The 12,760-nt window shown below is 37.4% G+C and overlaps 1 protein-coding gene across 3 annotated transcripts; it reads left to right on the top strand.

The window, feature by feature from the left end:
- The first annotated feature begins 2,859 nt into the window (after positions 1 to 2,859).
- Positions 2,860 to 9,828, top strand: LOC126624685 (kinesin-like protein KIN-7E). 3 transcript variants are annotated; one of them, XM_050293775.1, is made up of 16 exons: positions 2,860 to 3,275; positions 3,525 to 3,628; positions 3,983 to 4,026; positions 4,353 to 4,656; positions 4,871 to 4,960; positions 5,050 to 5,150; positions 5,292 to 5,405; positions 5,492 to 5,573; positions 5,646 to 5,713; positions 5,809 to 5,874; positions 6,001 to 6,125; positions 6,302 to 6,638; positions 7,046 to 7,147; positions 7,236 to 8,087; positions 8,764 to 9,071; positions 9,227 to 9,828. In XM_050293775.1, exons 4-16 carry the CDS (start codon positions 4,437 to 4,439, stop codon positions 9,546 to 9,548), a joined length of 2,787 nt encoding a protein of 928 aa, XP_050149732.1. In that variant the 5' UTR covers positions 2,860 to 3,275; positions 3,525 to 3,628; positions 3,983 to 4,026; positions 4,353 to 4,436; the 3' UTR covers positions 9,549 to 9,828. The 3 variants fall into 3 exon arrangements, with proteins under 3 accessions (XP_050149732.1, XP_050149731.1, XP_050149730.1); XM_050293774.1 differs by having other exon boundaries at positions 3,983 to 4,247; XM_050293773.1 differs by lacking the exon at positions 3,983 to 4,026.
- The last annotated feature ends 2,932 nt before the right edge of the window (positions 9,829 to 12,760 follow it).

The following is a 12,760-nucleotide window of genomic DNA, read 5'->3' as shown; positions in this document are numbered from 1 at the left end:
TTTGATTTTTTTGTTTAAATACGTGAACTGAAATTTTGGAATCATCTCCAAAAAAATAATTATCGCCGAACTAAACAAGTGTTTGTTTTCTTTATTCATTCTTGATTGTTAAATGTGATTCCAAAAATTTCCACTTTATCTTAAATACGATTGTAAGTTTGTTAATATTTAGTTAAGCGAAGAGCAAAACTCAAGCGGATTTTAGCAGAGAAAATCCTAACCCGAATCCAACGCTAAAAAAAAAATAGATCCAAAATAATTAAAAACAAACTTTAAACTAAATTTTTAAAATTATTTGGTTAGAGTAAAATAATAGCTATTTTCTTATGCATTCGACATGGAATAATATCTTATGTTGGATCAAGATTGGCAGATCTGGACACGTGCAATTGTAAAGCCTTGTGCCTAGAGACAACAACACCGTAAACCCTACCGTTATGACAAACAGTAACCATTGCCAATTCACATACTAAACTATAAGGGTGGACTATCGTGACGAAATCATGGTTACTAGCTGACCCTTTTATCAAAAAAAACCTAATATGTATATTGGATGCTTTTCATTGGAGAGATTATCATTGATGAAAATCATCCACACATATATTCGTATATAATTGGTTGTGCTTATGATTTTCTATCATATTAAAATGACTCCAAATAAAGGAAGTATCTCAACTATTATGATGCTAAGAAATCAAAGTTAAGTTATCCAACATTGGATTTCACCTCATGCAAGGATGACAAATGGGAGCGTTTGAAATTTGGTTAAATCTCAACTTTTGCTTTTTGTGTTTTGATGTGGGAGAGCATGACTCTACGACTCCTTGCCTAAAGGGTTAGTTTGGAAACAGTTTAAAATGACTAAAAACGTTTTTGGTGAAAATATTTTTAGAACCAATCCTTAGTAAAAATGCAAGTAAATCATGAAAAAACACTTAAAATGCTCACTACAAAAAGCACATAACTGATGCTTCTTGCACAAAACACTTCAAGTACTTTTGGAACCCTAAAATATTTTCTCTAAAAAGCACTTTCTGTCATTTTAAAAACACATCCAAACGAGTCTATAAATGCTCTCATGCTTCTAGGCATGACATTCTTGAACTTATCCCACTGCTTTGGTTGAGAAGTTACTAAATCTTTATCAAAGATGAAAATATTTTTGCTCATCATTCTCAACTGATGGTGATACTCATCATCCTATTTATTATCATTGAATGAGTTTGAATTTTGAGATATATATAGTTGATAGACACAAATCTCTAAATTTAAACTCATCCAATAGTATTAAGTAAGGTGATGAGCATACCACCACTTGAGGGTGGTGAGCAAAATGCACCCTATCAAAGAGTATTCGACCAACGCCTTACAAGGATCACTGACAAAGGTGGTGCTATTCACACACTATTTTTTTTCTCCCACACATCCCCTTCAATTTTCAATATTGGATCGATGAATTGAAAAAAAAATTAATGAAAAAAATTAATAAAAATATGTAAAAAATAAAAAGAAGTGTGAGAATAGCAGTACACTGCTAACCATTTACTCGGTGAAGATTTTTTCTCTAATTTTGCACAATATTTAAGACACGTTCAAGCAGGCTAGAGGCTCCCTTGTTTTATGGTTGAATAATATTAAACCCAAAGTGAGTTGTCACTGAATGTTGATAGTACATACATACACGTGTTTTTTGGGTATGAAAATAAATGCATAGGCATATGTACTATCAACGTGCATTTTCAAACACACACACACACATATATACACACACTTCTCAAATCTTATTCATTTTGCTAATGTTTTTCTTGTTGATATGAGTTCCCCTTTGAAGGCTTTGATGAATTTCTTTTAGGTGAAACAATATCAATTATTTGAAAAAAAAATTACAAATTTTAAAGAGAACGTATTAAATCTGATTAAATCAAGAGACTCCTCAAACTAACAAGAACTAAAATTAGAAAATAAACCAATCTATACGCCATCATGTTAGCCAAAAAATCATGTTGAATTTAGATTTTATGGTTCATTTAGAGTTGATCTTACTTTCTAACCTATGATTTCCTTTTTAATAAGCACCCATGTTAATGTATGATTATTTTTGGTAAAGTCAGATTGATCTATCATCATTAAGGCATCTTATTTTAATCTTCTTTCGCCATCATTCCTTTCCTTCCTTTTTCACTTTCAACTTTCACCTCAAAAAATGCTTCAACTACACGTGATCTCTTTCTTCCCATTTTACCAACCGCAGTCCACCGTCCAATCCCGACCGTCGACCACAACCACCCAAAACCGAAAAATCCAACGGCCTGTTATTCCCCATCCAACAATTACAAGAATCCAGACCACCTCACCAATCAAACCTCCTCACGTGTCGCCCATCCGAGGGCCCCCCAAATTCATCCATCCCAAAAGCCGGATGAGGATACCGTCCGGATTCTATTTATGAGGATCATCCTCACATTGTCTCGTGTATTATGTGGATAATTTTTGTTATACATTATTAGCATATGGGCACACACAAAGCATGTGAGAAAATTTTTTGTTTTTGTTTTTGAAACAGAAGAAGAGAGGAAGATAGTGACAGAGAATATGGGAGTGAAAAGTTTTTAATTTTTTTTAATTTTTTTTAATTAGAGACATGTTAGAATTACATATAGATGATGTTTTGAAAAAAAAAATAGCAAAATTTGGTTATGTGAAATTACATTTCTGCCCCATATTTCTTATTCATATTCTGTTTTAATTAGAGAGTTAAACTGATAATTTCATATGATTTTGGTTGATCATGAATGTTTTATTAATTAGTAGAGATTTTTGTTTAATTTTAAATAATTTTTGACAATATGTTATGAACGGATAAGAGGTAAGGATCTCTTTGAATGCTCAGGATCGAAGTCCCCAAAAGCTCCCCAGCGTTTCCTATTTTCACGTGCCTCCCCAAGCCAGAGAAAACCAAGAGCCAGGGGCAAAACCGTGTTTTTCTCCAACAGTAGAATGAAAGCTGGAGTTCTAGAACGAAAGCAAGCAACCGAAGCGCTTTTTTCCCTTTGTTGGGAGAAAAGAAGCTTCACTAGATCGCGGGGCTGTGATGATATTATCCCCATTTTACTGTTACATCAAGACCTCCAGTACGCTGCCGTTTCGTTCCGTTCCGCTCCTCCGCATTCGCTTTCTCTGTTCTTTTTTTCCCTTTGCCTTCTGCTCCTCCTTTTGATCCCCTCCTCAGAAGGAGCTCCAAATCCTAAGCATTGAGTTTTTTGTGTTCGAAAGAGGTAATTAAAACGGATTCGGAGGGGCATTTTTTGACCAAAATAAAAAATAGAGCGATTTTTTCACGCTTTCTGGGTTTTTTTATTTTTTTTAATTTAATTAATTTTTTATTGTTGAAGTAAATAACGGTTAGAATTGGGTTTCAGTGCCACACCGTCTCTGTCGCATTGATATCTTAGTTTTTAATTTTTAATATTATTAAAAACCGCTTCTTGGTATTATTAAGTTTTTGTATTTTTTTGGTGTTGCAGAGCAGAGCACAAATCAGAGGAGCAGAAGCTTCACACTGCAGACTGGAACGACAAGTCGTCGGGAAAGCTGTAGCGGTTTTCTGAAGACGACAAGGCTTTCCAAGGTAGGATCTCATCTGGGTTAATCTCTGGTTGTTAAAGTTTGAAGCTTTGGGGGACCCTTTGTCTCTGAAATGTTGAACGTTTCGGTCGTCGGTTGACGAAATTTTAAATGGGTATCCGGTTGCTTGCTGTCGAAGCATAGTAGTGGGTCGCCACTTTCGAATTGACATTCATGTTGGTCGCTGTTGGATGATGTATAAAAGATAATACAGATGACATTGTATATTTCTTTTTTATAATGTGGTGGAAATGAAGCTTAGAATCGACGAATGAGCGTGACGAAGGGAATTAAAAAGCCCTTAATCTTAATAAACTTATAGTTATAATTAACTTTCTTTGTGGCTGTTGTCTTGCAGGGGTGGTTGGATTTAGCCACGAATGGCTTGTGGTTGCAGATTTAGTACGTGATTGGCGTTTGGGGGTGTTTGTATTTTTAATCATCGTTGTTTGCGGGTTAAAATGATTAAACCTATGTTTTAGCTTGTTGTTGCCGATGTGACCCGTAGTTAGTTAGCATTTCCTTATGTTTCTTTTTCTTTTTCTGAGGTGGTTGGGGTAATGTCCATGGTTTAGCTTCTTTTTGCAAACAATGTGGTAACGACGGGCATAATTTATGTTTTGGCAAGTGCAACAACCCTGTGTTTAACATTTAAATCAGCTTGCATTTGGGGAAATAAGTGTGGCCTGGAGTACTTTAACACCGAGCTTGTTTTTTTCTACTTTCAGAAATTCGATGGGATTTTTCTGTTTGTTAAGCTTTGGTTAATTGGCGGTTGGGTTGACAAGAGCATCGGCTGGAAAAGTGAGATAATGGGGGCAATTGGTGGGGAAGATCTAGTGAAGTGGGAGAAGATGCAAGGAGCAACTGCTCGCGAAGAGAAGATTCTGGTTATGGTGAGGTTGAGGCCTCTGAGTGAGAAGGAGGTTGCAGCAAGTGAAGTAGCAGATTGGGAATGCATCAATGACACAACCATCTTATACCGAAACACGCTGCGGGAAGGGTCTACATTTCCAACTGCCTATACATTTGGTAAGAATATATTCATCTGTATACAGTGTACTCACCGTAATTCCGTATAGGTGTTTGAGTCTGAGATTACAATGGTACATCTGCTTACCGTTACTGTCCAGCACTGGCCTTTGCTTGAATTCCTGGGAATGCATGGTTTTCTCATAGTTCATTGGTTTATGGGATACATCTTAACTATTTTATCTATTTATCTTTGTTCATATTTTTATGGTAGACAAAGTATTTCGGGGTGATTGCTCTACAAGGCATGTTTATGATGAAGGAGCACAACAAATTGCTCTTTCAGTTGTCAATGGTATCAACTGTAAGTATATAGATCTGCGTGTTGACATTCTTCTGATACCTTTCTTTATGCAACTAGTGGAAAGTTTACACCAAAATTTTCCTTCTCAGCAAGTATTTTTGCATATGGTCAAACAAGCAGTGGGAAAACGTACACTATGAATGGTATAACAGAGTTTACAGTAGCAGAAATATTTGATTATGTACATGCGGTAAGAATGATTACTAATAAGTTTGATGCTTTGCTTCTTTTCAATTTTATTACTTGACTACTGTTTATTTGCAGACGTTAATAATATAAAGATAGTTTCTAATGCAAACCACACTAATATAAAGATTGCTATTTCTTTCAGCATGAGGAACGAGCTTTTGTTGTTAAGTTTTCAGCTATTGAGATATACAATGAAGCTGTTAGAGACCTCCTAAGCACAGATAATACTCCGCTTAGGCTGCTAGATGATCCTGAGGTTGATGCCTTCTACTATTATTTTCTTGAGATAGTTATTTTCATGTGTATATGAGTTTTGCTTTAACACTTCTATATTCTCATCAGCGGGGAACCATAATAGAGAAAATCACAGAAGAAACTCTGAGGGACTGGAACCATTTAAAGGAGCTCCTTTCTATGTGCGAAGGTAAATCATTTGAGAAAATACTGCATTTACCACAAAGTATTATATCTTAATTATTTGAGTGTATTATTTCAGCTCAAAGACAGATAGGGGAGACTGCATTAAACGAAAAAAGCTCTAGATCACATCAAATTATTAAGCTGGTATGCCCCTCCCCCTGGATTTTCTTTGATAAGGGTATATTCATTTCATATGCAGTGCCTTAGACTACTTCGCTTAATCCAACTTTAACTTGTAGGCAATTGAAAGTTCTGCTCGTGAGTTCCTAGGCAAAGGCAATTCAACCACCCTTGCAGCTAGCGTGGTATATATTAATTATTTCTAGATGGATATTTGGTAGAATATATAAAATGTTCTGTTAATTTAATTTCATTGTTTCCATTTGCAATATTAAGTAGATATTAAATTCAGAGTCATGGGTTTGTTGCAGAATTTTGTGGACTTGGCAGGCAGCGAGCGTGCAGCCCAGGCATTATCAGCTGGGATGAGATTAAAAGAAGGCTGCCACATTAATCGCAGTTTACTAACTCTTAGCACTGTTATTCGCAAGCTAAGGTTTGTATAATCCGACCTTCCTTATTTCATATACTTTACCAAGTTCATTTGACAGGCAAAGGTCTAGTAAATTATTATTTATTCTGGACATTTTCTTTTTAATTATGTTTATCTACATGCATGTGTACTAACCTGTTTTGAACCTTTGACTTCAAATCTGATATTTTTGTACGCAGTAAAGGAAGGAATGGCCACATAAATTACAGAGATTCTAAGCTAACACGTATACTGCAGCCAGCCTTGGGTGGTAATGCTAGAACTGCCATCATTTGCACTTTGAGCCCCGCACGAAGCCATGTTGAGCAAACAAGAAACACTCTTTTGTTTGCTTGTTGTGCAAAAGAAGTGACTACAAAAGCACAGGTCAATGTAGTCATGTCAGATAAGGCCCTTGTTAAACATTTACAGAAAGAGCTGGCTAGATTGGAGAGTGAGTTGAGGATTCCTGGCCCCCCTTCCTCAACTTGTGATTACCCAGCGTTGCTTAGAAAGAAAGATCTTCAGATTGAAAAGGTAATGATTCTCTTTCTTCGAAAATTTACAATTAGGGAATAATACCTGTCAATGGGAATTAAATATAAGCACAGTTATGGAGACATTTCTGAAGACCCGTGGCAGATGGCAATTGAAAGAATTTCTTTTCAGAAGATAGGTCTGGAAGACGGCAGTTTAGATGTATTGAATTTGCTTCTAGGAAATCTCCATGTACCTAGTATCTACACAATTTCATTATTTATTGTGTGCTTCTTATAAGATCATAAAAAGGGTTGCTTTGACTCATGTACCCAGCTTAGGTGTAAGTGTGCTGTAGGCTTCAAATTCATCTATACCCATTTTTGGAATCTGTAACCACATTTTGATACAAGCGGCTGTCTAATTGAATGCATTTAAACCAAGACATGACTTGTGACCTTTTTCAGATGGACAAGGAAATTAGAGAGCTGAAAAAGCAATGTGATCTTGCTGAATCACGGGTGGAGGATTTACTGCGGATGGTTGGAAAGGATAACGATTCCAGACAAGTACATATTCTTGCTTATATACTACGGAGTTTTATTACATGTTATATACCATTGTTCTTCTAATTCTTGCTTGTTTCTTCTCTTTCAGCCTTCAGATAATCTCAATCCTAAATGGAACGCCGGGGATGTGTCAGATGATGAAGGCTCAGTATCATCAGGTGTGGCTGATCCTTATTATATGAATGGCATCAGAAAGTTCAACAATCCTCATTTTGATGATAGAGACGGTGAGAGCAGTCCCGAGGAGGTATACGGACAGATTCTTGAGAAATTTAGATCTGATTCATGCCAGAGTGTAGAGGATCCCACAGGTGGGACTGCAGAAGATACTGATGACTACTGCAAAGAAGTCCGCTGTATTGAGATGGAAGAGTCAAGCAGGGACAAGAATTCTGGATCCCTTGCTTTATCTACTGTTGAAAATGAAGTAACATCTGGGGACGCAAGTTTAGCAGGTCAAGAAATGATATCAACCCCAGTGAATGCAGATAGAGAAGGGAGTCAGATGCAAAATGGTTTTGCATATGGCACGTTCGAACAGAGACTACGTGATGTACAATTGACGATTGATTCTATTGGTAGTCCTTACCCTGAAGAACAATCTAGAAGCCTAAAGTTAACTAGGAGTTGGAGTTGTAGAGAAAATTTCACGGCTGGTTCATCTTCACCGGATAAATCAGAGAGAACCCCACCTAATTGGTTGGAGAAAAGCTTTCCTGGAAGACCAGAAGGTTTTAGCGGGAGGAAGGTTCCATTATTACATTATGATTCCAGCGCAAGGTTGTCAAGAAATGATTCTCAATCTTCCCTTGGGAGTGCCGTGGATGAGTTAGAAGGACAGACTGCAGATGAGGATATTACCAGTGTTCATACTTTTGTCACAGGACTAAAGAAAATGGCCAAAAAGCTTGAGAATGACATACAACTTGTCAACGGTCAGGTGAGAATGTGCCTTAATTTTGAGTTTGTCCACTAGAAAAAACCCCATCATTTTTTGTGTGTCTGTCTTTGCTTGTTATAATAATTCGATAATATCCTTGAAGGTGATAAGTTCATGAGAATGTGAAACATTATGCATTAGTCTTAGTACTGGTTTGGTACTAAGGTGATTTTATAAAAAGTGGATTTCAAAAAAGGTTGAGCTCAAAAAAGTGTTTGGTAAACACTTAAAAACAGCTTATTTTGCACAGTTTTGGGTGAAAAAAAGCTGAAAACGTGAAGCAGCAAAAATGAGCTTATTCTCATAGCACAGCAGAAGCAGGTTTTTTTTTTCAAAGCACAACAATACCAAACCAGCCCTTACTCTCTCAAGATTCCCCATTTTTAAGTTTATAATTTTTATATCAACAAAGTTGGGGTGAGATTGCAACATTTACTTTTCCATGTTGGAGATAATCGATAAACTTGAAGACGTTTAAACGTTTCAATAGGTTAATGTGGCTTGCGTGGATGTGGAATTTTACAAATTCATAAATTATCTTAAGTTGCATGCCCACACAACTTATTTACAAATAGTTATATTGTAATTTGCATTTATTTATTGTAAGGCATTTGGGCTAGTCAGCTTCTCACAAATCCTTTGCTTTGTTTGATTTGTATCTGTATGTGCGTGCTAGGACCAAGAGACGGGGGGAAAGTTTGCAAAGAATGTGAAAGATGTGGGAGTAGACCCAATGCTGGAATTATCAGAAACTGCTGATTGGCCTCTGGAGTTTGAGAGAAGGCAGAGGGCCATATTTGAACTTTGGCAAACTTGCTATATATCAGTGGTCCATCGAACCTACTTTTTCTTGCTCTTCAAAGGTGATCCAACGGATTCCATTTACATGGAGGTTGAACTTAGGAGATTATCTTTCCTCAAGGAAACTTTTTCCCGTGGAGATCAAGCTGTCGAAAATGGTCAGGCGCTCACACTGGCTTCAAGGTTCACTCTCTCGTGTCTGTTTTTTCGTTCTTTTTACTCGATGTTGTTCTTATTTTTTGAATAATGTCTTTTTTCTGTACTAACATCTATTTCGTGCACAAGTTGACTAAAATACTGTTCTGATTTATGGCTGCAACGTGTTTATTTCGACACAGCATGAAAGCTATCGGTCGGGAGAGAGTAAAGCTAAGCAAGCTGATGCAGAAAAGGTTTTCGGCAGAAGAGAGAAAGAGACTCTTCCAGAAGTGGGGTATTGCACTGCATTCAAAGCGCAGGAGGCTGCAGCTTGCCAACTGCTTGTGGAGTAACACAAAGGATATGAACCACATTACAGATAGCGCCGCCATTGTTGCAAAGCTGGTGATGTTCGCAGAGCAGGGTCAGGCGCTCAAGGGAATGTTCGGGCTTAGTTTCACACCCCCGAAAGCAAGGCGTAGATCCTTTGGATGGAAAAATAGCATGGCATCTCTTATATAACATCCTGCTCATATATAATATACCACTATAGATAGGCGGTTTCTCAAATCAGATAGGCCACATAGCATTGTTTTTGTCATCAAAACTTGAAACAGATTGCCTACGATTATTAATAGGAATTGTATAAATCTTAGGCGGGATGCTCAGCTTGGAAAGCTATGTTGTGTTTTGGTAATATGGTTTCCTGGTTTTGTTCCAGCTCTCCTGAAATGTAGTTTTTTTAATCTTTGTGACTGGTGTGTGAAAAATTATCAATAAACGGTTTGTTGTCTTTCCCTTAGCCTTTGTCTCATATACTATCAGGTTTTCGAAAACATATATTATACGTAATGTATGCTAATACAAAGGCACCTTGAGATGAATCAGGTGGAGCTCCATACCACTCAACTCAAACGCATGCATCAAATCAGATCATGTATGCTTCCATTTTGGATAAACGAGACTCCGATTGCACAAGAAGAAGAAGAAAACACCTGCATCAGAATAAGAATAACCTTTTTCAACCTCCAGCAACACTGGAAAACCACTGATGCAGGACCACCAAACAAGATTAAGAATTATGCGGAACCAGATTTCTGCACCGTGGATGGAGGAGTTGTGCGAGAACGGCCACCTACAAGCAAGAATAAACAACCGTGAATAACTTAGGGTACTGGTCAAAGGAGGCTCTCCAACAGTCAGGTCAGTATAAATCTTAGAACTCAAGCGGTGGGTAAGAGAGCAAAGTATGCATCTGAAAGTGTAATCATTGACCAGCCCTAGGTAGGGTATTTATACTAGTCGGTAGAGTCCTTTTAGGATGTAGAATCCGTATTAAACTTGGAGAATACTAAAAGATATCTAGCATAAGATATTGTTTCCTTTTGGGATTATGATAACTTGCGACAATCCCTAGATTGTAGGAACCTCAAAGAATATAGGAAACCAATTTGATCCTAATCGGATCAGGCTTTCGTGTCTTGCGGAGTAAGCATGGTTGATCTCAACGAGGTCTGCGGACCTCACCTACCATTCTGGAGCCCAACAGAGTGTGGTGGCAGCGTTGAGCCCATGACTAATCTTTTGAGGCACTTGTATTTTGATTCCCCTTACGTCATCCCAGGAAGATTTATGGTCCCACAAATGCCCCTAAGTATGCTTAGGAAAGGGCGTTCTCCTCGAGGATGGATAGTTACCAAGGACTATGTCTTTCGAAGTAGATCGAAATAACTTGCCGTTCGAAATTTTTTAACATTTGTCAATCCGGTTCCGTTATCAATGCAGGGTAGTGGAGGCATTCCAAATTAAACGTGTAATCTCGAGAGTATTGTCATTACGACAACAATGATGGAGAGATGTCACATTGCATGTTCGCGAAAAACAATACATTTTTGGCTTAATTGGATTAATAGTTCCCATGGTGACAAGGTAGTTGAAAGATACCCCCTATGATAAAATAATAATAATACTAATAATAATAATAATAATAATAAATAAATAAATAAATAAATAATATTAAAAAAAAAAACTAGAATTTAAGCCCACGTGGTAAAGTCTGTTAGGATTTGTGCCCAAAATTGAAAATTTCGTCAACTTTCTGTTAATTATTAGCACTTGAGCCATCCCCATGTGTTAACAATTAACGGAGAGGTCCGTTTTAGCCTAATATATGTATGTAGAGTTCTTTTTAGCCTAATATGTGCGGCTCATGTGCTAATAATTAATAAAAATTTGACGAAAATTTCAATTTTGGGCATAAATCCTAACAGACTTTACCACAGGGGCTTAAATCCTATTTTTTTTTTTTCACCACAAGGGCTATCTTCCCACTACCCTATTACTACAGGGACTATTAATCCAATTAGGCCTACGTTTTTTACGTTTTCGAGAGGTAAAATACACTTTTTACATTTTCAAGAGGATCCAACCACCGAATCCATGAATCTCGAGATGAGTCATTATAAATTCAATGGTTGTGTGATTCTGAAGAATCGTCTATATAAATCCTTCATCATAAATTTAACCACAAGATACTAAACCACTCATATTTATTATTCAAGTTGCACTATAGTTATCATTTGTAAGCGAATGGAATATAGCCTCCGAATTTACTAAAATAGAACTCAAATAAAAAATTACTTCAGGTCTAGTGTTCTTGGTACACATAAGGAATGTGCAAAGGTCATGAGGACTGATTCATTGTCAACTAGTAGCAGTGCGAAGCTCTGGGCATCATCAAAGCATGAAGCAATAGTGTTGAACCAGGAAGTGCAACTGATAACAACATTAAGGATGAGAACAGTGTTGGAAAGGAATTGGCAACAATTTTCGACGAAATACATTATGATTGGGCTCATCCAAAACAGGCTCTGAGGTAGCTGGATTTGATCAATCTCACGAGAAACATGATGATTGGCGGTTAGAGGGGTAGAGTTACCTTCCCAGGCACCTCAAGAGTTTAGCTCGCGATTAAATTTTTTGAAATAGGCTGAAAGCTTAGTTGCGAAAGCCCTGTCAATCGTCTTTTTTATTGCAGCGTTGATGAGGGAAAGTTTTGACACTAAAAACTACCTAGCCTACGTGGCGCATAGACTGAGTAATTAATAAGCTAACTACATCATTCGGTCGAATGTGAGGCGTGCTAACTCGTTGGCCAAGTTTGACTCAGGAGTAAAATGAATATTGAGTGTGTTGGGTGCACCGTTGACTTCTGCGTCTTGCGATTGCAGCCGAGGAAGGAACTTGTCTCGGCATTTGGATTCTAGAGCCTAAAGACAAGGCTGCTAGTTTCTTCGAAGTTCATGATTCGTCGACGTTGTTCGGCCTCAATAATTATATTTGTGAGAATATAAGTATGTCAAACTGGTACCAGACTATATGAACACCAATACTCAAAAGAGATAAGTTTCGTGATTGTAAATGTGGTTTGATCGTAGAAATGCCGAACTAAAAAATGTACTTAAGAAAGGTGTACCAACCTGATGTTCTAGCCTTCTACGACTATTGATTGACCCTTACAATAGAAGGCTGGAACGACAGGTTGGGCCTGTTGATAGACCCTTACAATAGATTCCTCCCTCAAATAAGACCATACGCCACCTAGCATATGCACCATCCACCCTATTGGATAAGGAACTTATGTAGGTAAAGTCTCCAATGGGTTATTAGGTAAAGATCCCAACGACCCGAACTTAAGAAAGACATGTTAATGCATTGATGGGTTCCTATCAAGC

Source organism: Malus sylvestris, chromosome 5 (assembly GCF_916048215.2).
Source record: "Malus sylvestris chromosome 5, drMalSylv7.2, whole genome shotgun sequence".
NCBI lineage: Eukaryota > Viridiplantae > Streptophyta > Magnoliopsida > Rosales > Rosaceae > Malus > Malus sylvestris.
The sequence above is the reverse complement of the archived record's forward strand: the minus strand, read 5'-3'. Positions and strand labels throughout refer to the sequence as shown.

Coding starts and splice junctions, on each gene's coding strand:
- LOC126624685 (XM_050293773.1), top strand. CDS start 4,437: ATGGGGGCAATTGGTGGGGAAGATCTAGTGAAGTGGGAGAAGATGCAA. Junction 6,126..6,301: donor ACTGTTATTCGCAAGCTAAG/GTTTGTATAATC, acceptor TTTTGTACGCAG/TAAAGGAAGGAATGGCCACA. Junction 9,072..9,226: donor GCGCTCACACTGGCTTCAAG/GTTCACTCTCTC, acceptor ATTTCGACACAG/CATGAAAGCTATCGGTCGGG.